Source organism: Choristoneura fumiferana, chromosome 4 (genome assembly GCF_025370935.1).
Source record: "Choristoneura fumiferana chromosome 4, NRCan_CFum_1, whole genome shotgun sequence".
Classification (NCBI taxonomy): Eukaryota; Metazoa; Arthropoda; class Insecta; order Lepidoptera; family Tortricidae; genus Choristoneura; species Choristoneura fumiferana.
The window spans coordinates 12631185-12657212 of NC_133475.1; the positions used below are offsets into that span (position 1 = coordinate 12631185).

Here is a 26028-nt window from a genome sequence, read left to right on the forward strand (position 1 = left end):
AGAGTCTATCTAAGTTACTAGAAGTAAATTAAAAAAAAAATCTTTTATTCCCTAGGGACTAAAGTTCTCATTTTACTCCCGCCTCGTAAGGCTATATTGACCTACTTTTAAAGCATGAGAAGTGAAAAAATGTTAATCATGCTTCTGCCTCTGGTACGATACAGCTATTATATGTGTTACTCGAACTTTAAAACTTCAAAAAATATTACATATAATATGGAAATATTTTCTTGTACTTGTAGTTAGCGTAAAATGTGGAATTTAATATCAGAACGTAAAGTTCGAGGCGCAACACCCCGGCGGGATACTCGACCGCAACAAAATAGTGGAAATTGGGAATTAATACGACACACCTTCCGCGCTTGCGCATACTAATTATGTCATATTAAGAAGGGGCTAATATTACTAAACCGCCCTTGTTTGCAAACCGGTGGAATATTAAGCGATATTACAATCAAAGTAACTGCGAGAAAGTAAGGAAGGAAATGTCTGATATCAGACATGACAGGTTTCGGTTTCGATCTCTAAAATTTAGCAATTACTCTATTTATTTGAAGACCATGGAAGTATTATAATACTTTTGAGCCTGTATTTATTTATTATTAATGACCTAATTTTAGCATTTCACTGAGAAGACAGATCAGGGGTTTTTTTTAAGTAACATACAGAAATGTTTCAGTTTGAGAAAGTAAATTAGAATGAAGTAAGGTAAATTAGTCTAATTCACTGATATGGGTCCTTCGTAAAGTAACACTTCAATCAATCAAATTCATTAGTACCAAAATCGGAGCGTCATCGCCAAGTCACACATCAAACCAATCTAAAATTACTCTTACCTGATAGAAACGAGTATCATAGCAAATATGAGGTATTTCCCAAGCAGGGGCACCACCAGCGACGTGGGGGGGATGATCTCCACCACGAGCAAGAAGAACACGTGGAGACTAATCAGGATCGAGATGGACAGCGTTACCTGCAAACACATTAGTTATTAGTCAGGTCATGGTGAGGTCATAAATATTGAGGTGGGTTTACATTCATTTTTAGAGTTCCGTACCCAGACGGAGCCCTATTGCTGTCACACAGGGTGTTGCAGTTGTCTATGGGCGGTGGTGATCTCTTACCACCAGGAGACCCACTTGCTCGTTTGCCATCCAGTCGAATAAAAAAATAAATTAAAAAAAAACATACGTGTCCGTCCGTCCATCTGTCACACTCACAAGTTTTACACTCAAACGGTTGGAGCTTCAGTCACAGCTTCTGTCTTCAAATTTTATAAACACAGTATAAGCATCATTGTTGCCTCCTTCTCGTAGCACCAACGAGTATAATGTTCGTTGGTGTAGAAAGATTCGCGATCATGAGACTCTGTGTCTTATTTAAGCTTTTTTTTTGCTGGCTTTTACTTTTACTTTTGTTGACTGTACTAACATAATATTGTCATCAAATCTACAAATGTACTTATACCTAATTACAAGTCAATGCAACCACTGGATTATTATTAATTTGCAACATTTGAAGCAAACAAAAAAACAGAGTTTAAAAAAAAAACGTGTACCTACAAAGAATCATGGTACTCGTCGGTGCCGCACGAGGGAAATACTATACGCTTTGAGTTACTCGTAACTAACAAACGTCATATGCAATTAAGGTACCTTAATACTCTTGGTTATTTATTCCTTGTTTTTTTTGCTAAGAGAGGGACGAGAGAAGAGCGTGCTGGTCGCCTGATGGGAAATGATCACTATTTACCGCCCATTACTATAAACATTGGTTTGTCTAACCAAGTTACCTAAACCCACATAAAATACCTAAATGATTATTTTGAATTATAACCAGTTAACTGTTACGAAGTTTAATAGGTACCTACGTCGAGTTAGAAAATTACTACAAATACGTTCTTATTACTGATGATAGGTAATTGGTATAAAATTCCCGTGTCATACAGATGTAATTATTGAAATATGATACGCGGGCCACTCATATTATTGTAGTTGAAGCTATCCGACATGTATGTATTCAACCAAACCACGGTTCTCTACCTAGGTGAGCTCGAACAGACTAAAACGTAGTGGGTATATTCTCTTTGGAACAGACAGCCAAAGTGAAGGTGACGGTGAAGAAGGAAGTGTTAGAAATAATTAAAAACTTTGGCTCAAAAGACTTTTCCAAAATACCAGCGATATTCTCTTATCATAACTAGATAAGGGTAACTAGGTAAGCAGTATTGTCTAACAGTAACCGGACCGACGTACCTAACTAGTCTAAATCCTTTTTAATAAAATTGTGCAATATAATTGTTACCTCTGTATAATATAACTAGCGACCCGCCCCGGCTTCGCAAGGGCAAAATAAAATAAAAAAACGGCCAAGTGCGAGTTAGACTCCCGCACGAAAGGTTCCATACCTATACAACATTAGACATTAGCAAAAATCGGCAAAAAAAAAACACGTTTGCTGTATGGGAGCCCCCTTAAAGACATATTTAATTTTAATTTAATTATTTATTTTTAAATTGAATGAATATGAAAACAAATATTCAGTGAATATTTCAAGCAATTACCTGTTGCCGTTATTAATATTGAACAAAAACGGAAAAAAAATCACGTTTGTTGTATGGGAGCCCCGGAAATTCTGTTTTTAATATTTGTTGTTATAGCGGCCACAGAAATACATCATCTGTGAAAGCTTCAACTGTCTAACTATCACGGTTCATAAGATACAGCCTATTCACAGACAGACAGATGGACAGTGGTCTTAGTAATGGGTCCCGTTTTTATCACCCTTTGGGCACAGAACTCTAAAAAGGTCTCAAATCAAGGGCAATTCACACACATTTTTCAGCTCCATTTCCCAAAAACTACCCCGAACCGGACCCGCGCGAAGCCGGGGCGCGTCAACGTAAATGCATTTTTTGGTTAGATTGATATTTTTAATTTCGTAATATGTTTTGAATGGAATGTCCGATTTGAATAATTTAAAAAGTAATCAACCGGTATTAAAATCATCTTGAATATAAAACTATTTATTTGGATAAGGATGAATACAAAGGTATGGATAACATGGTCTGATTGTAGTCGGCATTTCTGTCAACTTTTAAAATGTAAAAAAGTAGTTATGGTGACATAACTACAATTGTTAGACACATGGTATCGCGAAGTTTTTTGTAGATATTAGTATATTTTTTAATATCGTAGAACATTTTTTTGTTCTATCATCAATAGTTTCCACAGTGCATGCGATGAAAGATGTTTCATGGCAACTTTTTTTTACACTTTGAGTTACATTATTGAAGTTTTAGTACGGAACTCCTCTTTATAATATTAGTATTAGATTTCTAAGCCCGTCGTCTAAAACCCACGGAGGAAGCCATTTAGAATAATTTTATATTCTTATTTTGATTCCCTATTTGATCCGGTTGGGTTTTCCAAACCATGCGGAGACAAGTCATAACTCAAGAAGCAAAAAGGTTTTTTTTTTGCATGTTTAAACATTCGCAGCTTTACACTGAACATGCTCTGCCGTCTCATTTAAATAGTAGGTACAAAGCGTATTTGCTTAGCATTTGGTTTCGTATGCATTTTAATCGTTTTCACCTTTTTGTATAAAGGGTTGGGGTCGGTATGTTTTCAAAGAGCGCTCGGTTTCATTTCCTCTACTTTATGCCTGAAATTAAAAAAGTCAAACATTTCCAGTCGCGCCCACGACGCATTTGTATTCTTGCCCTACTTTTATTAAACGTTTGTGGGGAGTTACAGCCGAACCGATAATGGCTCGGCTTTTTTATTTCCCGGACATGAAAAATTGTATATCATATCATTGGAAATTGTGATAGGCGGACTAGTTATCTAGCTAGCTAGATATTTAAATGATTCGCATTTTACGCTTGCTGTTGTAATCAAGAAAACGTTAAACCTACACACGTATGCAAGTGATTTTACTTGTAGATAAAACAGTTCCTGATGAATAGTAGATACCGAGTTCAGTAATCTTGAAGGGATGGCAAGGTAAGGGGAAAACATTGTAAGCGAATTTCCGCGCTTCAAATGGCCAAGTTACGGCGGCGGGTGCCCCTTGCGACGTTAAATTCAAATAAAAGGAGCAATTCTGAGAAAAGTGGACAGCTCAAATATTAGCCTTTTACCACGACGATTAACGACCGGAGCAACTTTTACTACTCTCTCGGGTGAAAAACGTGAGTCATTCGTATTTGCAAAGATATAAAAATTGCTCTACGGACATTAAGCTATAACTCATTATCAGACATTCAACGCCTTTTTATTTTATTAAGGCAGTGGTACAATTCAAGTGAGTCTTTACGGAAATTATAGGATCATTTTATCTACTTAAAATGAACGTACATTAACTATGACTCTCTTAACCAATTGGTTAAATCGCGAATCGCTTTGGTAAACGTATTTCATTACACAGCGTAGAGCCTGCTGAGCTCTGTCTCAACATTCAAGTGAAAATAACTAAGTACTTAGTTTGTATGTACAAGAACACGCCGAAATAGGTAAGTACGAGTATGCATTAAACATTAAAGGAAGGTAAAGGCGAGACAGAATATATATTGGTGAAATAAATCTAAACACATGAATAATGAACGAGGGTTTATAAAAGGGACATAAACAGGGGTCTAAAAATGTAAAAAAATCTTATAAACGGCAGCATAATTACTGATGTACAGTCGAACAAATTGAATCATGACCCAGACCTTTGTGCTACTAATGTCATGTTGACATCTCATACTTTTCTCAAGGAAATCGTAGTGAAATTGATTATTAAAAGGTTCCACCCTGGGTCATGATTCAATTTGTTCGACCGTAGCTAAGGGATTTTAAACAATATTCTGTAGTGACCACCAAAAGGCAGTCGGCAAAAGTTTGAAAATAGAGTCAGTGTAGGTACATACAGAAATGTTCCCTGTCGACAAATAGAAAGTTCCTAGTTAAGAAAATAAAAGAAGTAAATTTCTTCTCGGCCTTATATACGTCTCATTACAGGGCACAAGCCTCTTCCCCAAATCATTCTCACACTGGTCCAGTAGGGATTGAGAAATTTACAAAAATCATTTAATTCCTCTGGAGTGTGTCCTAACGATATTTTCCTTTCACGGTAAAGTTAATGATAAATTTCAAATAAACCTACATAATACGGTATTTGACTATTTTGTATACGTTTTATAAATTAAAACGACACAATGCCTGTTATTGAATAGAAAAACAATTTTTAAGCTAACTTTACAAATAACAAAGTTATAAAGGTTTGAAATTCAAGATTAGACAGAGAAAGACATACTGGCATGTGACGTCACACGCCAGTACCGCCACACTTGCTGCATAGAGAAAAGCGTTTGAGAAAGAGACAGGTATATAGATTTTTCAAAAAATCACTATAAATCCAATTTTCAACTGATTTAAATTTTCTCTTCGCTAAACACTATCTGTATATCTATATTTTCATAATAATATTAAGATATGGCAAAATCAGGAGTTGTCAAATACCGTATTTTGCACATTAATTCCGAAAAACTTTGAGGTGTGAACCAAGGCTTGAACCCGCAACCCTCTGCTTGAAAGGTCATTAGGTCAAACCACTGGCAACCACGACACGGCCAAATAAGTTTAACATGCAAAAACGTCGAAAATGTACGAAATCCGTATATTCAACATGGAGGTTGATCTTAATAATAATATACGTAAAAATGTCATTCGAAAAAAAATTTTATAACAAAAAATTTAACCGACTACAAAAAACCATGAAAATAATTTTCTAGAACGAGCCAACAGGAGTGATTGAAGCCCAATATTAATATAAGTGCGTAGGTGAGGTAGATGGCTCGTGATGAGGCACCGACCGACTTCAGACTGGTAGAGAATTATTTTCATGGTTTTTTTAAGTCGGTTAAATTTTTTGTTATATTTTTTTCCTGATAGACGAGTATTACTCGTCGCCGCTTCATTATGTCCTCGCGCGAGTGTGTAGTGTGAGTGTGACGCAAGGCGCGACGCGATTAGCAATGCCTGTTACCCGCAAAGCTCCCCCGGGCTATTAGCTCTATTTAACTCCACCGCAGGCGAGATTCTATTAGCACTCCATTACCAGAAAAACCGGCGACTTTAAAAACAAGTACTTAAAGTCAGACCGTAAAACACGGCGGAAGTTGTTCTTTAAATTTGTTTTACGATTCACACTGAAAGATTAACAAGATGAACCTGGTAATTCTGATGATAATACATGTTATACTTATACTGAATGAGGAAAAATAGCATCTTTTCAATTGGTCGTTTATCAAGATTTTTAACCATAGAAATATTATACGTAGCTATTTGAATACGGTACAAAACCCCTATCGAGAAATAACACAACCAAATTACATGCTTCTCAAAGCAAATAGTACACTTAGGGGCTGTTTCACCATCCATTGATTAGTCTTAACTGGCGGTTAGGTGTGATGCCGTCTCTATTTGTTTTGTTCGAATAGACGGAGACGGCATCACATTTAACCGCCGGTTAACGCTAATCAATGGATGGTGAAACAGCCCCTTAATCTACGATTCGCTAGGAATGCTACAACTTGAAGACGCTACACCATGTTGTTGCATTAACCATAAATCACTTCAGCTAGCTTAATTTATTCAGTAAATTAGAACACCCACGTGCTTAATCTGGGTTTTGAGCTTGTAATTGTTCATGATACAGTTTCTCGGGCATAGTGGAGCATACTCGTAAATCCATCACAGGGAACGTGATAAGTATAAACTTTAGATAAGAATTGATTGATTGATGGCGCTCCATGTTTTCCTGTCATTACGTATTCAAAGTACGAACAAGGAAAGCCAATAAAGTTGGTGTAATTTTTCACAGCCGCGTAACGACGTCGTTATTACAGTGTTATTCACGCTGTTACTTAGACGCGGCCCATTTATTACCGGCCTTACGCATTAATGACGAGCCCGATGAGCCGCCATATCGAATGTGGACACCCATCACTCGTCTCAAGCTATTACGACTAGTTTGCTAATGAAAGATAAGCGAACCCTGAGCCCGGAGCGATCCCATGGCTGCAATTTCCTTTCCCTTAACTCAGTTTTCAACTTCATCATAAATAAGGAGTGACTGCTATTGCTTGAAGAATTAACAACTTTAAGCTTATTCCAGCGATTTTAAATTCAGCACCCGTTTAAGCGTTTTGCCTTTCATCTGAATTTTGTATTTACTCAAGGAAATGTTTTGAGGTGGAAAATTACCGCTGTTGTGCTTTATGTTCTGAAAGTAATCTTTTCAGATTAAGGATTATTATGAAAGGTATCCGTTGACAGTCCTCTTTAAGCGGCATTTTTAACAATTTTTTAGCACTTTTAATGACACCAGCAATGCTTGAAAACGGATACTTCACTTTCGAATAATAACGAGGTTTAGAGTAGGTGCTCAAAGTTTGGGACGGGAGTAGGAAAGGGTCACAAGTCGCGGCACGGGCGTGCGTGTCGAAATCTGTGCCCCGCTATCGCTCGCTGTCACGGCTGACGCAGATTATTTAAAATATTTGAAGAACCTTCCAATTAATTAATGCGAAGCTTTAGGCGTACATTTTCTAATGTAGCTGTCTAACCATTATGCAAAGTGACATTGTTGCAGCAAAATAAAGACGAGTCTAATTTCCCAAAATATCATAGTTAAGGAGTTTTTACTTTTATTGAGTATTTGTTACGGTTTAACGGAGTCTATCGCAAGTGAAAATATTATGCTAATATTTTAATATCATGGGACAATTAACACCAATTGGTCTAGTCCCAAAGTAAACCAAGCTTGTTATTGGTACTAAATGTGCCAACGGAGAAACACTTAAATAGGCAGACAGATCCTACATAAAAGGTGTTAATTAAGTACACACTGAAAACCTCAGACATCCCAAAAATACTCAGCGGCACAAAATTTGGCCCACTCTACATACATTATTAACCTATTACTGCATACATTTGAGGACCAGATTTTAAGTTAAGTTTGCATTTATTTTCGAGTACCTTCATTACTTCAAAAAATATTCGTGTGTTTTGCTAAGTCAGTAATTCTACTTGATTTCTAACTCTACACAAATAGTTTGTGTTATGTCAGTTGCGTTTCGACGTTTTTAGAAGAAATTAAAACTGACAGTAATGGCTACTTGCTGGAAACACATAAATCTTGAGTTAGCGTTAAGCTCAGTTTAGTAATGTCAAAATGTATGGAACTGTCAAGCTTAAAACAGGTTTAACTAGTAAGCCTAGATTTATTTTTCTCCTGCAAGACGGCCTAAAACAGCCATTATTAAATTATCTAAATAGTATGCAACCTCACTAAAACATTTCATTGGCGCATGTTGCATTCGTAAATTTTAGACTGGGCATAGTAAAAAAGGGATTTAAAAAACACAAAAACAACCTAAAGTACTATTCAATGGAAAAAATCAATTGTGTAAACAAAGCAATTTTTACGATTACTCCGTAGTTACTTGCATTTGAACGCCAATCCCGATCATATTCACATCTCAATGAGCTCACCACTGTTTTTAACAATCATTTTATCATTAAATAATCGTGTAAATATGTTTATTTTATAGAATTAATTTGAAGACGAAAATCTGTTATATTTGTCAAATTGACATGATAATTTTTTCCTCACCGAAGTTGGTCTATGGTCGGTCTAGTCTTTGGAAATTTAGTGCTGTACCAACAAAATTAATTATTTGACTGAACCAACCTTACCTACCGATAATTATGGCTGGCTCTGCAAATTAATTTATTCGTAGATATTAATTATTTGTGTTAAGTTACACTATTTAATGAAGGTTTATAAAGGTTTCTAATCCTATCCTACTATCCTACTTCCTACTAATCCTACTAATATTATAAATGTGAAAGTTTGTGAGTGAGTGAGTGAATATGTTTGTTACTTCTTCACGCTGAAACGGCTGGACGGATTTGGATGAAATTTGGCGAAAAGTTAGATAACCTGGATTACAACATAGGATACTTTTTATCCTGATATTCCCATGGGATAGGGATAAAATCTTGAAATAACAACCGCTCAGCTTAGAGTCATGAAAATTGGTATGTAGATAGTTTGACATCTGGAACAAAACATAGCCTACTTTTTATTTCGATATTCCTACGAGATAGGGATAAAATTTCGAACTAATAACCGCTGGGCTTAGAGTCATGAAATTTGACCATGATTTTTTTAATGTAATGTAATGTCAATGAAACAACGATTTAATTTTCGGGAATTCCCACGGCAATTTTTAAAAAACCCGGTATTTCAGCTGCTGGACCTAATGATTTACGTGTGCGAAGCCGCGGGTAAACACTAGTTGGACGATAAAATAGTATTTTAGTAGAAATTATGTAGATTTCTATTTACTAGTATCATATTTACTGTGGAGTCCATTTTTGGACCAAAAAATCATTTTGAATCAGTTCCCTGTGTCTACTCTCATTTCCCTGTCTTACGTAAATTTAGAAATGCCTCTTCTAAATTATATCGAAAATACAAACTGAGACATGGATGCACAGAAAAACCAGAAAAAGAGACCAGCGCTGGGAATCGAACCTAGGTCCTCAGCAATCCGTACTGCGTACTATAACCCCTACACCACCGTTGGACAGGAGACAAGTTACAAATTTCTCCTATGCACACATATCTCAGGTTGCCTTTTTCTACTACGCTACTTAAGCAGCAAAAAAATCTAAATTAATCCATATTTTAACTGACCCTTTCAATTCTAAAATACTCCATCATAAACCTTGGGGAAAATATACGTCAAAAAATATAAGTGGATATACATGTTTCACCATTTTAAAAATTCTACCCTTAAAGGGGTATAAAGGGGAGTGTAAGTTTTGAACATGAAGTGTAAGTTTGTATGGAAGAAACGTTAGGTATATATATTTGAAGATATAATTCTAAAACTTCTTGAAAATGCTATTAAACATTTTAAGTTAAAAGGGACATGGAAACATTGTGAATGACTCTTGAACAGGACTAAGAGAATACGTGATTCGCCATTTTTAAAAATTAAACTTAGGGATTACATTAAATAATGAAATATGAGTAAATTCAAAATAATTATTTACTGCTGATTGAAGTATCTTAAAGAGCTTTCACATCACTAGAGCCAACGTCAGTCAGTCAGTCAGCCAGTCGTCAGTCAAGTGTCAATGTCAGTCACCACATTTGTTTACACAATTGATTTTTTCCATTGAATAGTACTTTAATTTAAAACATAGTGTAACCGATTCTACTCTCGGTTCTGAGAAAACTACTTTCTTGTTTTCAGTTATTTAATTGTATAAATACATAGCAAAAATCCAAGACTTGAGAAGAAAGATTTGTATTTTTATACAAATATCTGCCCCGCCGGCTTTTCTAACCACTCGGCTATCCGGTTATCAAAGGTAAATGAAATATAAATGCTAATAACAGAAATTAAGGGTTCGTATTCAATAGCATATGCAATAATCATTTCTCGCACTCAAATGTTGTAAGTACGTAAATATACAACCATGATTATGTTCTTAGAAACAATTACCACCAAAAAAGATCAGAATCAAAAATCTCCGAGTGTGGCAGATGCTGATATGCTAGTAGGTACCTACCTTTTCCCCGCTATCCGAGGGCAAGTAGAAGGTGAGTACAGTGAGGAAGGAGATGCCCATGCACGGGATGATGATATTGACGGTGTAGAACAGAGTCTTCCGCCGCATCGTGATGTTGAATGTGATGTCCAGGTAAGGCTCGTCGCAACATGTGTAGAATTTTTCGTTCCTGCAGGGAGAAAAATGACAGTCAATAACTAAACAGCAGAATGCAATGGCGTGACGTCACATTTTTCACGACTTCAGTGATAACAACTATGGCAAAGCTTGTACACACTCACTCTAAGTTATCTAAAAGTAGTTCCATCTGAAGTGATACCTAACTCACGCTTCTCTAGCTTCGGGTTGTGTAAGGAAAATGTTCAGTTACTCACTGTTAGACTCATAAAACTATCGACTACGATACGTCACTTTTTTGATCTTGTACGTAGGTAACTATTCATCCAACCCTCCTTTCTCTCAAATCCCTTCCGAAAGGGCATGAAAGGTCAACTGCAGCCCGCACTGATCAATCCTACATAAAACTGTCGAAAACAGCATTTCGTAGTCCCCTATTTTCTCGTCCGAAACTAAACAAATTTTAATTTTTCTTTAAAACATGCGATAAAAACAGCTTTGGCTATGCCTTCATATTTTCATTTTGTTGATGTAGTACATTTATTTTCACCTCAGCACCTCAAACAGGAAGGTTTTGCTATGAGAAATCAGTGAGCAAAATCGCATTTTGCCCACTCCGTGAGACAAAGTAACTTTTTTTTTAAATGCTGAGTACAGTGTTGGGTCTACTCACTGAATTGCAAATATTTTAATTTCACTTTGATCTGGCACTCACTTCAACACGAAAAAAGCGAGAGATAGGACCAAATGTGTTGAATACAATCTTAAATTAAATTTATGGTATTAAAATATATCAATTCGATGCCTAATAAATTACATGACAACGAAATATTTCCAAAATGTACTTTTTCCCGCTCTCTTAATAAAGTATGCAACCTCGTTGTACGAAAGTTGCTTCTCTTGTTTTTTTTTATAAAAGAATTCCGTATACTGCCTCTACCTACAGTTGGAAAAAATATTTGTCAAATTGAGTGAATTTGTAACATATCTATTTATGTTTATGTAATGAAAATCGCTTTTAAGCGATAGAGATACAGATCGCTTTTAAGCCCTATTGTCTACCCTGAATCTAAGTGTTTATATCATAAGTTTTTGTACTGCTTTATGGTGTGCAATAATAGTACATTACTGCAGAGGCCATGAAGTAAGGGATTGATGGACGAGTTCGGGGTAGACGAACGAACGAACGAAACGAGTCCAGCAATCCCTGTTCTGGCCGAGGTTTGTATAGTGCTTTTCTCAAACAATGTGAGGATCCATATCGCATCGCATCGCATCGCATCGCATCGCATCGCATCGCATCGCTTCGCATCGCATCGCATCGCTTCGCATCGCATCGCATCGCATCGCATCGCATCGCATCGCATCGCTTCGCATCGCTTCGCATCGCATCGCTTCGCATCGCATCGCATCGCTTCGCATCGCATCGCAGTATCACAAATGCTTACAGAGTAGTGGTGGTTGGCTGTTCGTAATTTTTCCTTTGTCAGTTTAATGTTAGTAAGCAAATTTAAAAAGTTAGAGCAGCGGACAATAATGGATTTTCATACATACTTCATGGCCTAGGCCAAGAAGTTATGTAGGGAGGTGGTAGGGAGCCATAAATGAGAAACTTCATGTCTCCATTTCGTGATATTAACGCATACATTTCCGAGCATGTTTGTATTGTATTGTATTGAAAATCATAAAAAAGACATATTGAAAATTATGCGTTTATTGTTCAACCTTTTTAATGACCCAAAGATGAGGCTTTTTGCAGTATTAAAAAATATGTACGACATATTTTACAAGAATTCTAAGTTCAAATTACAATGCATGTTACGAGTATGAGATTTGTATTGTACCTACTGGACACTTTTTTGTTCCGAATTCAAAACCTCTATTTACCTACCGCTTTTCAACAATGTTTGGCATTCTTAACTATCTGGTGAATTTTTAAGGATGTAATAGCGATTGTTCGTATAATTTTTGAGCAAGGGTTTGAAATGTGATTATTATATTTGTTTCTTAATAATCGGATTTTATTAAAAAAAATGTGTTTGTTTTGTAAACAGGTAGGTTTATGTGGTTTTATTCTTATGTTACATTTAAATTATATTCTCACTGCTGAGGTAAAAATTTATATGTGTCACACGAGACCAACGTTTTTTTGCATCTTGTGTGTTTGAATCAACACTCGCAACAAAAAACAACGTTGCTCTCTTGTTGCACAAATAACTATTAGTGAACGTCTGATTATAATATAAAAAATTGATAAAACGTAGTTTTCGAAGGATTTCGTCATAAAAAAATTAAGTTTATAAACATAGCAATGTGACAGACGTAAGTAGATATAGGTCGTATTGTAAAACCTGGGAGAAATCTGTGGAATCCGTATAGGTAAAGAGCTTAGTAAAGGCTGCCCGTATAAGTATTTCGCCTTAAGGCATTGTTACATTATAAGCACGATTATGCGCATGGTGATTCGTCACACTGTCATGCCTGACACACCATTGTACCGTATTGTGTTATGGCTCGTCCGAAATCGGTTCTTAACACATTTAGAATGGTTAAAGTTAGTTCTTCATTTCATAACTTGTCTGTCATGTCATCGCAATGGAGTTCTCTATCCCTAACCATACTCAATGTAGAAATCCGATATGCTTCTTACCTGTCATACTTAATCATAACGTGACATAAATAGTACCTACATGTCTGGTATTTGAATAAGTGTAACAGAGTGGTTTAAAAATAGCACAATATATTTTCCAAGCGTTGAACTTATATAATGATACAGTTCAGTTCAGTCATCCTCCAGAGTTATATACTCCGTCTAATTAACGCGTCGCTTATTTTCAACGACAAATTTATTAGGGTGAGTGCACAAATCTGGAGAGTGATCACCATATTTCAGATTTATGCACTTAGCGTTATAAATTTATAATAGTAAATTTACCAAAAGATGTCCTTATCTCTATGTACTTAATGTTGGCTGCGGCTTGTATTCTATAAGAAGCCTGGGCAGTTAAAGAGCGTTTATTAAGGGCCATAAAGCAACACAACACCAATCAGACGCCGTCTTACAAAAAACCATCAATCACGTTGTCCAATTCTGTAATTCCTACAAACCGCGCGATTGTCAACTTGTCAGGATATACAACTAATCAACGGGATGTTGTTTCTCTCAAATAATTTTTCGGTGCCTAAGGAACGACACTTAGCCAATACCTCAACAAATTAATCATACTTTAACAATGTCTTTAATCAAATTATGAAGTGAGGTATGCTTCCATTGAGGCGTAACGGTGGAGCAGACAAAGTAGGTACGGAATCGACTCCCCTTTCCACACGTGATGATGTTGCCGACTAGCTCCTCTGGGTGCAATACTTTCGCCACTTTCGTTACTTCATGATGTGTTTCGTTAGTTCACACTGTAACGAAATTGGCGAAAGTTTAGGCTATACTGGACTTCTCAGCTTCAATAAAAGCGGATCGTACATTTTTTTTCAATCACAGATCTAATAATAAGCGACATATAAATTTCATCGTTTTTATTTCCTCCCACAATTGATGTCTACACTGTATACTGTATACACTTAAATGTACACTATTTCGTGTTTGCGCTTAACATGAGTGAAATATAGTAATTAAGAACCAAAATTCTCTAATTTTCTGAACAATTAATTTTGTTACAGTGTTATATATACATGTCTACTAGCTGTTGTCCGTGACTTTGTCTGCAAAGAATTCATTCATCGTGCGCCCGCGGGAACTACGAGTGTACACTTTTCTTAGAATACTGTTAAGTATATAGGATAGTCTATAACTAGGGACCCCGCGCGCCTTAGGTTTTCACTCACGCGACATTGTATTCCTCTGATTAATTTTATTCCGTAAAGCAGTTTGTCCTTCGAAGGTAGATGACCGGGGGCATGCGGCAGTCGTAATTTGCGAGTAGGTACGCAATAAGTGTCGTCCGTAGCCGATACTGATCCCATTACTTCCATGCGGCGCTTGATCCCAGCTCAGCGCAGCTTGCGGGGGCTCGACGCCGGAATGCAATCTCAAGTGGCGTGAACGCTATGAGAATTCGTAAAACATTGACTTGGTACGAATTGTCCGTGAAACTTTGGAGGATTTACATAGGCTAACATGACATTAATTTTTATTTAGAATTATTACTTATAATAAAGTCACTTAGATACATGTTTTTTTTTTTCAATCCAAATGAGAAACAGGCAGTATAAGCAATCAGCAGCCGTGGTTGGCCTATATGGCCTGAGACTTTTTCGTCATTTGTGAACGAAATTGCATTTGAAATTTACCACGACCTTTACGGTGAAAAAAGTCATCACAGAAACCTCTGCACTTGTATGCGTGAAGTTCTCAATCAACTCGAGATTCGATCACTTAATGCTGAATGTAGTATCAAACTAAATGAACTTCCTCGGCACAGTATCAAGCAGGTACTTGTGAAGTGAAAATATTGAAGCTGGTTGAATGAAAAGCAAAGTCGGTGTACAAACATTACTTCGAGAACCCATTCTGGGCCAAGACCATTGAAATATGAGCGCTATATAGACCGACGTAGAATGAAAAACGATTGCAGGGACGACGGAGTAATTACATAAAGGATAATGCCGGAGGCGTTTCAAAGTGGATTCTCCTGTTTTGCTTTCACCTAGCGTGGCTTGGCTTTAGTTAAGTTAAGCGCATTGCAGAACCGTAAGGTAATTTTGTTTATAGCCCTAGTTTCAATGCACTTGGTTTTACGAGTGGTCTCGTCTTATTTCAATTTATACGCAGCTCATAAATTATATTAGTACCGGCTCTGCTGTTAGACTCGTATCGACGTATTACGGCTGTACGTCTCATACCGTAAGGGAAAGTTAGATGAACCGAGTTTGAGCCACGTTCCGTTTTAAAGGGGTGTATTTCGTGATAAGGGCGGCGAATGGGGCCCTTAGAGCAAGGCTTAACGTAGCAAAGCGGATACACGACGTAAAAGTGATGTCGAAGTAAGTGATGTTGGCTTTATAACGACTCTTCCCGAGAGCCAAGGATAGCTCGCAGTGGAGGACTGCGAGCTCACTCGTCGCGTTGTATGACCTGTGCGAGTCAAAACAGCTCAACTTATCTACGGCTGTATCGAGCTGGGGGTGCGGGCCCCATGTCAGAGGAGTATGACTGTGACGCGTTTCAAAAAAATCTTTCTTTTAATCGTGTCGCAGCATGCAGAAGCATTTAGGTATCGCAGGTACTTATTCAGTAGCACGTAGCGTAGTTGCAATTCCATGTTTTATGTAGGTATGCCGGTTACGATACAGAGGGGACAATTGAGCAAGTATTCCTCAGAGGTATTGAAGTTAACTCAAATTATTTATGAATTACTCAATAGAGTAGTGGCAAAACGAGCTAACTATACTGCTGGTATGTACAGACACGTCTGGGTGTGATTGATTATAACGACACGTCATTATAATCGATTCACATGTTCAAGTGTATTTTTATTTTAGCGCTTGGATTGATTTGAAATTTGGTCAAAAGAATAATTTAAGTATAAACTTTATTAATGGTGTAAAACTCGCTAACAGCAGCATACAAAGGAGTTAGCACGGCAACTGCCGCAGTCTTTGAGCCGGTCGTGCCTTCGGCATATTGTAAATTATTAATTTACGAGAGTCTAATCTGGCATATTTCTATGTTAGCAGTAGATGGATTACGCCACCTCCTAATTGTGAAATGCCAACAAAGGGCACGGAAGTTACTGTCTTGAGAGGAATTGTATAAACAACAGCAAATGCTTAGTCACGTCGTGCTTCTGACGTTTTTAATTTAACACGAGTACCTAATTATGAACCAGGAGCAAGATTTTTATTTATGTAGCTTACATTGTTTGTTGTATATGTCGGCGCCCGATCGTAAAATCCGCCAGATCACGAAATCCCTATTTCATGATATGCCTAAAAGTTGCCCAGGCATATCACGATTTGCCTGAGAAACAATACGGCAGATCGATTAGAGCAACGCATTCGTCGATATTCCTAGCCGGGCACATCGTAATATGCCGAAAAAAAGAAAAATTTAGGTTAGCAGCACGGATTGCTGAGGACCTGGGTTCGATTCCCAGCGCTGGTCTCTTTTTCTGGTTTTTCTGTGTATCCATGTCTCAGTTTGTATTTTCGATATTAAAAAGTATGCCAAATAGATGGCACCCATATTAGAAACTTACAAAATTCTTTACCAGTAAATACCCGTAAAAGTAACAAAATTTGGAGTTGAAATAAAAAATACAAAAAGACTCCAAATAACCAATCATACTTTTAAATGTCCGAAACTGATTACGCATAACAGGTTTCGCATCATTTATTTACGCCGAAACTTGCCGAAAGTTAGTTCGGCATCATTCTGTATAAGCCGAATAATGGTTTACCCGAACTTATTTTAGCATAATATTAACATGGCCGAATTTTATTATGCATAATCTTGTTTAGTATATATGTAATTTAGCCGAATTTTGATAGACCGAAATCCTGTCCAAATCTATGTCCGAAAATAAATTACCTTATTACTATTGATGACTACAAAAATAGGTTATTAAGGTAGAATTGTATTTGTAATGGAACGAACAACCACCAATAAAAGAGGCACGGGCTTATGCGTATTGGGGGGGTGAAGCCCAAAACAAACAATCCTACGAAGGTTTTGAACAAAAACATGAATATTTGATACTTGGATAGGCGAAACAGTAAAGGGCGGACGGGGGGGCGGAGGCCCTCGCAATAAAGAAGACCCAGGTAACGTGATTGCTCAACTATAGGTTAGGTTAGGCCATAACTAGGCGGAATAGGAGCTCCGCAGCGCCTCAGAGTCGTTAAACTCATATGAATATTTGCTTTCCAGACATAAAATTGGTGGTAACAATATTCAAAGTTACATTAAGTATGCGAAAGTAACTTTCTGCGTAACTAATTTATGCGTGAATAATTTTCTGCCTAAACAATATTCGGAATTCACAAATTATGCGTAAAGCCCATTCGGCTTATATTGGTTATGCGTAAGAGAATTCTGCGTAAACTGTTATGCGAAAAACAGTTTCGGCATAAATACTATTATGCGTAAACAGATTATGCAAAATAGAATAATGACATAAAAAAATATGCGTAAACAAGAGGAACCTTCTAATATGCCTCGTATTTTTTTTTCGATTAGCACCATTACTTGTTAGGTTCTGGTAAATTTACTTCGACCCCTAAGCAATACTTTTGAACTGGCGACGACGTAAAATGGACGTACCGTACGTCTGTTGTACATTTTTTCTATGGAGCAGCAGTAACGAAGAAGGAAAGTTAGTATACTTCTAATGTGTAACTGCATTTGTCCGCATCTACCATTCATTGGGCATTTTTTTTAAGCCTTGAAGCCCTGTTAGTTTAATATACAGTTTAAAGTAATTTGTTTACAATCAATAATACCTTTTAATCCAGTGTTTTACTCTACTGTACTCCAAAATGGCCGGGAGTGTTCATTCACTAGGACTGCAGCATTTTGTTTTTGTGCAATATCTTTTGTTCTAGTAGTCATATTAAGATTTCGTTTTCGGTGACATTGATCCAAATATATTATCTACCGGAAGGCCAGGTTAGGTTAGGGCAGGTTATTCGCACAAACGTAAAATATAGGTTCATTAACTGGTTCAAGTTTTCCAGAGAATGAACAAAGTCACTTTTTGTACTTTAATTAATTTAGGACATGGAATCGACCAAATAAATATATTGAATGTAGTTGTGTTAATATAACGTCACTTTTGTATTTTTATTTAAAACACCTAAATTAATTCAAAACACCATATTTAAAGTTGTTCATTCATTGGTTCCATTTGTTCATTCACTAGAATTTTGCGTTCATTCACTGGTGATTTTCCATTTTTTCCCATAAATAGTGCTATACCTTCAAATTGTGCAGTAATACCTGTTGAATAATGGTGATGTTAGCCAACTAGAGTAGTTGGTTTTGCTATACAAAAAGTAATATTTTAAATAAACCGTGCCCAACTGTCTAAACTTAATTTTCGAAGTCGAAAAATTCCTTATGTGCTCATTCACTGGTACACTTACCCTAATATGAGTTTTTTTTTTCAACTACTATCTATTTCTAATCTTAACTTAAACAAACATAGTGCATTTATTCTCAAAGGAACAAAATAAAACAAATTGTAGCTAGCCGTTGCAAAACGGAAAAGCAAACAGTTCTTACAGTCTCCGTCCTCGCGTTTACTTAGTTCTGAGTAGTAAACAAAGACTATTCCATCAAAAATAAATAACAGTTAATACCAGGGTAATTTTTGCTTACTTCTCGAGCGCGGCGTCGACCGTCGTAAGTGAAAATAAATTACCAAGATATTTTCTCATTGTGCGCACTGCGATGTGGCTCAACGAATCATTTTCGTCGTCTTAAGAAAAATAACTAAATACATATTCGACGTTTCATTCTTATTGTGGTAATGGATACGCTGCCTTAATGGCATAGCGATTTGCGGACCTTCGCCATGTCTCTTTTACAAATCTTAAGAAGAAACAGATGCCGATACAACCAGGATTTTAAATAGTGTGATAGTTTTGTAAAGGTTCAAATCGATGATAAAAATATAGATTTTTTTGAAAATTCATCGATGTTTTCCGTTTTGCTTGTTAAGTTCGTATTTTCAATATCTAGATCTAATCATGGAAAACAAAAAGGACACCATAATATTAGATATTCGAAGTTCGTACCCTACCATCCCTTTTACTCTTCTATTAAATACTGGTAAGTCTAAGTACTTGGGCGGCCCATTATTAGTACTTGTACGTATCTATCGATTTAAAACAATCAGTTTGATTTGGTCCAAAAAATCGATTTTTTTATTAATTTATTTCAGATGGTCATCATTAAAATAGGTGCTGATTGATTGAATTAGGCTTGCATTAATAATATTCATTGTAGTCTATCTTTAGGTAACTTTCCATGTTTTGCTGCAATGCAACAATTGGCATTGTCTAGCTAAATATTATTTTCTTACTAAACTCGCACAGCCTGAATGCCGGTTTCAGGCTAAGATTACCCATATCAGCGTCACATTTGTTTCAGGATATGTTAAACACAGTTTCATTGAAACTTAATAATAATAAAAATGTTTCACCGGAGCAAGCCCTCAAAAACATTAATAGGCGAGGCGATATTATTTTCACGACACCTGCTCGAAAATGTGGCCATAGATAACCTAAATCCAATGCCCAAAACCGCCAATATACGTACGCCAGTACGTACATTTAACAGCTGACTCATTTATGGTTCGCAAAACACGACAACAATGTAACACATTACGGTAACAGGTCGTATCAATATATATATTTCATAGTACGATACGACTCTTTAGAATATATTTCAGAATTTAATTCCCGGCGTGCTGAAACGACAATCGGACCAATCAAAAGTAATCGTCTGCTGCATTTGAAATTAAATTGACCAATGAGAATGCGTCATTTATAACTTTTACGAGTATACATAAAATGCTTTAATTTTCGGACAAATTTTGCGTCGTGAAAATATTTTTTTTATTACATTATTATTTCTAATGAAATAACATTAAAATAAATAAATTATGAGTCATGTCGTGTACTTCAAAAAAAAGCATCGCGGGAAAATATAAGGGCAACAACTTCAAGTTTCGCAAGCACTTAATTTAATATTTTAATAATTTTGCTTTATTTCCTCACATTATTGTGCCTTAGAAAAGCACTATATATACCCCAGCAGAAATGGAAATTCGTGGATTCGTCCGTCAAACTCTACTCATCCACGAATTGCTTTTTCCCCGGCCTCTGCAATAATGTACTATTTCTCCCATATGCTCGGAAATGACCGCCTAACAGTTGCAAATATAGTAAACGGAGTTCTTGAGCGGCCGGGAAATCGTATGACATTCCATTACTGTATAGTTTTTTTTTTTACTTTTTAAATGCACGTTTTGTTTGACTACGATGAATCCAAACAGCCAAATATTCGTGAAGATCAAATTCCTTGTACCGGTTTTTTTTTAATTCCTAGACTGAGATTTAATTTAGAGAGAAACGTCGTATTTAAAAATGTCTCAAACAGTTTCACTCTTTTTTTAATATTTCGAGTTCGCGTTTAGTACAACTATAAACTGTGATTTAGCTATGAACAGCTTCATTGCATTTAAATTTATATTTTTAATTGCATTATGAGTCGTGTCATACACGGTAAAATGAAACAAGTATCGCGGGAAAGTATAAAGGCAAAAACTTTAAATTTAAAAATCGTGCCCAAGCATTTAATTTAATATTTTAAAAATTTTGCTTTATTTCCTCGCATTATTGGAGAAAAGCACTATATTACCTCAGCGGAAATGGCAATTCGTGGATTCGTATTTATTGACGGACTTAACTACGCTTCGCAAAACTTTACCTACTCATCCACAAATTGCATTTTCCCGGCCTCGGCAATAATGTACCTACTATTGACACAGACATGAAACCCACGATTTCGCAGTAAAAGAATACCTAACAACTGACCATTAGATTGGCTCGTTCGTGCCGGACTAACCTCACCGCGGGTACCTCCAGGATGTCCCACTCCACGGACATGTAGAATTCTGACAGGTCCACGCCGACAGACACGATGTTGCTGCCAGCCTGCTCGTCCATATGCCTCAGGTCCACCTGCATACATACACAGGCGCACGCATGTTATTCACGATTTAAAGTTATATTGCTCTTTAGATCAACCTGGGGCAACAAGATATTTTCCCATTTAGCTAGCTACTACTTAGTAGTTCTACTCGTATACAGGAAGTGAATTTAGATTATTATACCTGCAGAAATGGTCCAGAAAACATTTTGTTGTACGTTTGAATGTACTTGTAACTGTTGCATTCTTGATAGGTAACACGACTTTAAAGATATTGCAAAACAGCATTTCGTAATCCACTACTAATTATTGGATAAGAGCTTAAGAAATGATCATAATCTAGATAATATTTCGTTAATAATCATAGTAATTAATACCCTTGTTTATTAAACACTTAAAGCTTTATTTTAATTTTAAAAGTATAAACACGTAGAGCAAGAATAATTCCGTACTTAATTCATTGTTAATATCGATTTAATTGCACAGGTGTCGTCGCGCGTGGCTGCATGTCGTTGTCGTATAAGTTACCTAAGCAAGTGCGCAATTATTGTTGCTCCTGTTGTCTATAGTTTTATATTTTTATTATCACTATTCTAGTTTAATTATTGTTAACAATACATCCTATTTAGTTTCATTTTATTAATGCGATACATGCACCCTGTCACACAATGTGTACAGTTCACTAAAACCTAAACATAATTTTGCAAATTAGTTATAACGCTGTAATCGTAGACTGACTTCAAGTGAAGCTAAGCAGCTAGTACCAACAAAACTAAGGTACTTTACTGCGTATTAACGTATTCAAGGTGACCTTCGAAGAAACTCTAAAACCACATACCACAGAGTGTGCCAAGTGGGATGTACCTGTCTCAACAAAATTAAAAATACGCAGATAAAATGTTGTAATATTCGTTCAATACAGCATATCATCAACCATAAACACAGAAGAACCAATGTCAAAAACATCAATATCCCGAATCATGCGAAGTAGGTTTCAGCGCGCAAAACACAGAGAACACCGAGTAAAACATTAGATTTGGTTTGGAGACGTCGTGTGAGTTAAGGATGGAGTCGGCCTCTTGTTTGTCCGGTGGCGTATTGTATTGCACTCGACAACATTATTTTTACAAGGCATTTCGCTAAAGAGTGCGGTTCGACATCAAATCTGTAAAGGATTCGGGAGCGCCGGCTCCGTCGCGTGTGTGTGTCGCGCGGACGCGCCGGGTGGGGCCGCCGCCGCCGGGCATCGGCCAGCATCGGCGGCGGCGCCCGGCGGCCTCTCGCACCGCGTGCCACCACTCACATGTCGTTTGTCACCTCCGCAGGCAGCGAACATAGCGAGCGATCACTACTATACTAGATACACGAGTGTTGGCACCAGGCGCAAAGTTTTATTAAGTGGAGCATGCAACAAACGTAGCCACGATTGAAAAGAGGCGATGGGCCATCGTCTTCGCTTCAACCGTCGCATCGTTCACTCTAGGATTCTTAACATCTAGCTTAGATATTGTGCACTATGAACTGTGTCTGGGCTTTGAGTAGGATTACTTGTTTTGGAATGATTAGGTATCATGCAATGGACGACTGGCGACATCATATTCTTACAGCCACTACGATGTCGCTAAGAGGGAAAGGTATAAAATATGCAACGTGATGACTGTTTATATGCTCGAAAGTGTAAGACAGAGCCTTCAGTGTGAACGTCACATCTGATTATTGACAACGTGCTGTGCTTAACCTGTTCGCGTGTAAGGTATCGTGTGAAGCTGTGTCAGAGCCGTGTCCGCGGTCCGGGCGGGCGGCCGCCGTGATCGGGAATGCAAGTGGGTGGAATGAAGCCGGAGGCATGCGGTGAGTCGAGTGTACATCGATAGTAGGGAGCATGCAGCAAGCATCATCGAGGACGTGTACGTGTGTGTGTGTGTGGCGCGAGCGGAGCCAGCTAGGTAGGGTGTGAGCCCCGGCCGCGTCACCCAGCGCTGCGGGTCTCGGTGGACGTAGCCATTCGCTACTCTCCTTGATACTTTGATTTAGTTTGTCAAGTTGGTACTCGCAGAGCGTGGATAGACTCAGGCGGGGCGGGATGTGTCGGAGGGGAAACGGATCGAGTGAATTGATTGCATCCCATATCACCTGGCAGTCGGAATTTTATACCTTTCCGTGTCGAGCGAGGGAGGCCGATCGAGCTAAGTGGAACCGGCCGAGGATATTCTGGAGCATTCGTGGTCACGCACGTTGACATACTGCTACTCCACATACTTTAAAACATTATTACATCACCATCGCAATAGAAAAATTAACTTGCAACATGTCAGAGCTAATGGAGCGAGCTGTGGGCGAGGAGCGGGCGGCACAAAACGCGCGCTCTACACCTCTACGCTAGCACCGTCTTACAGTCAATAAGTAAAAGTGAGTAAAACATACCACATGGACAGAAAAGTAATGATAATTACACGACGAATTACGTTCGAGCCAACAAGCTATTGCATGGACATCGGCCGGGGCGGGGCCCTACGGCTACGGCCCGCGCTCGGCGCCAAGCAGCCTACAGCGGGGCGTCACCTTGAAGCCGTCATACGTCCAGCTGCCTAACTTAAGCACACAGGTTTGCACGTCGTAAGGAAAGAACTCGACGTCGATCGAGCAGGAGGACTTATAGACGGCGGGCGGCTGCCACACCACCATGCCGTTGTAGTAGACCGTGGCCTTGGTCATCAGCGTCACCTCGTAGTTGCCGTCGGCGCTGCGGACAAACAGAGTGGTCAGCGAGAGCGGTGGGGAGCTCCGCGCAATTACCTTGAATCCGTCGTACGTCCAGCTACCGAACTTAAGAACGCATGTTTGCTCGTCGAACGGAAAATATTCCACGTCTATTTCACAGGAAGACTTGTAAATTGCGGGCGGTTTCCATTCGACCAGCCCCTGGTGGTAGATGGTCGCCTTGGTCGCCAACGTTACCTCGAAGTTGCCGTCAGCACTGCAATGTTAACGCACATTTACAAGCCGGCTCGCGGCTCCTATCAGTCGCCGCTGGGTGTCGTGTCGTCAACTGCATACAGGTGCGTATGTGTGTCGCGTCACAGCTACCGCGCCGTCAGGGCTCGCGTCGCCGCCGCCGCGCGGCTCACGCGGTAATCAGATCAGGTATTAGTGATACCTACTCTACTTTGAATACAATTCAACTTGTTTTAGTATAGTTACGGTTTCAGTACAAAAGTAGATGGTACGTTGATTATTTATTTTAAGATAACTCTGATGACGTAGCTGTGAAATGTGTGAACAAGTGTGCTGAGTGATCGAATAGTACGCAGTGTTTGCATGTTTGATGCGTAGAGTAGTAGTTGAAACGACCTACTGGAAATTAATTTCCATTCGCGGTATATCACTGTCATCATTTTTCTACCGTTTAATTGGTCGTTTACATTTCTTTTTAAATTTAAATTCTGACTCCCAATTGTGTGCGCCGTTAGATTGTTGAGTGCGCTCCATTGTGCTCAAGCGATCATTATTCCGACTCTATTGTGAACGCTTAGAACTTTCAATGCGGTGATAAATAAAATTTAAGGCAAGAAGCTTTAACCCAGAAGCTTTTAAGATTTACCTACCTAAGATAACTGCATTGGCGTGACCCCGCTCTTCGATGTATCTGTCATATCGAGTACTTACGCGCCGACACGAATTTTTCTGCTCAGAGCTCTACGCACCGTTCGTTTCGACTGGTCAATAATACATAGACCGCTAAAATCATAACCATTCCTTTTGGCTTTTCCATTGACGGGTAATAAAACAACAAAAAACGAGGTACACAATACAACATGAGGCACACATACATGCAGTAACATTTATTTGCGTTCGAAAAGTTTAGTTATCACTTATTTTGATATTTAAAAACACCAACAAACAACAACGAATAAAACCACGTAACTACATAAACGTGAAAATGAAAGAGAAATGGAATGAAAATGGCAATGAGGGTTAGAAAATTGCTATTCGGGAGAATCTTCGAGGCCGTCAGTTGTAGTGGTGTCCCGGGTTAGCGGAGAAGGGTGAAAGAGGCAAAAAGGTGCGCCTTAGTTGTGAGCGGTTCGCACAGGTTGCAGGCCGGGATCGGAAATGAGTAATGTCTGCTGTCCGGACCATTTATCAAAGTCCGACGCTTCAAGGTATAGAACAAAATTAATGCTACGCTATAATTCAACTGTGACACTTCGATAGAAACTTTTCTACAATTGCTAACGTTCCAGTTTTATTGAAATAACGAAAAAGAAAATTTATAACTGCATATCGTTTTCAGAGAAATTTGTTAGACTGACGGATAAGTATTTGGGTTACGTATTGAAAAGTTTTGTATTTACCTATTTCACCAAAAACTGAACTTAGTCCTTTTCGTGTAAGAGACGATCCACCGCGGTAACTGTGCAGTTTATCACATTGTGAAGATCACTTCGCACGTCTGTTATCAACTTTGTTAGTCCGTACTTCACTCTTCCAAATATTGTTAAAAACCCATCCGTAAAAGTAGGCTCACTTACTACCTAAAAAACAAAAATATAAATTGTGCTTTTTTTAATATAAAAAGGGACAGGAGACTTTTTCAGTGGCTTT

General features: G+C 38.0%; 1 protein-coding gene across 3 annotated transcripts in view; it reads right to left on the bottom strand.

The window, feature by feature from the left end:
- The window catches only part of LOC141427485 (acetylcholine receptor subunit alpha-like), a 113326-nt gene that overhangs the window by 55478 nt on the left and 31820 nt on the right, over positions 1-26028 (bottom strand). The window contains exons 3-6 of one of the 3 annotated variants that reach the window (XM_074086989.1): positions 23986-24166; positions 21340-21455; positions 10638-10806; positions 837-973 (exon numbers count right to left, since the gene is read on the bottom strand). In XM_074086989.1, the coding sequence (XP_073943090.1) occupies positions 837-973; positions 10638-10806; positions 21340-21455; positions 23986-24166 (603 nt within the window). Of the gene's footprint in view, positions 1-836; positions 974-10637; positions 10807-21339; positions 21456-23985; positions 24167-24219; positions 24401-26028 lie in introns of all 3 variants that reach the window. The other 2 variants (XM_074086988.1, XM_074086990.1) reach the window with 2 other exon arrangements.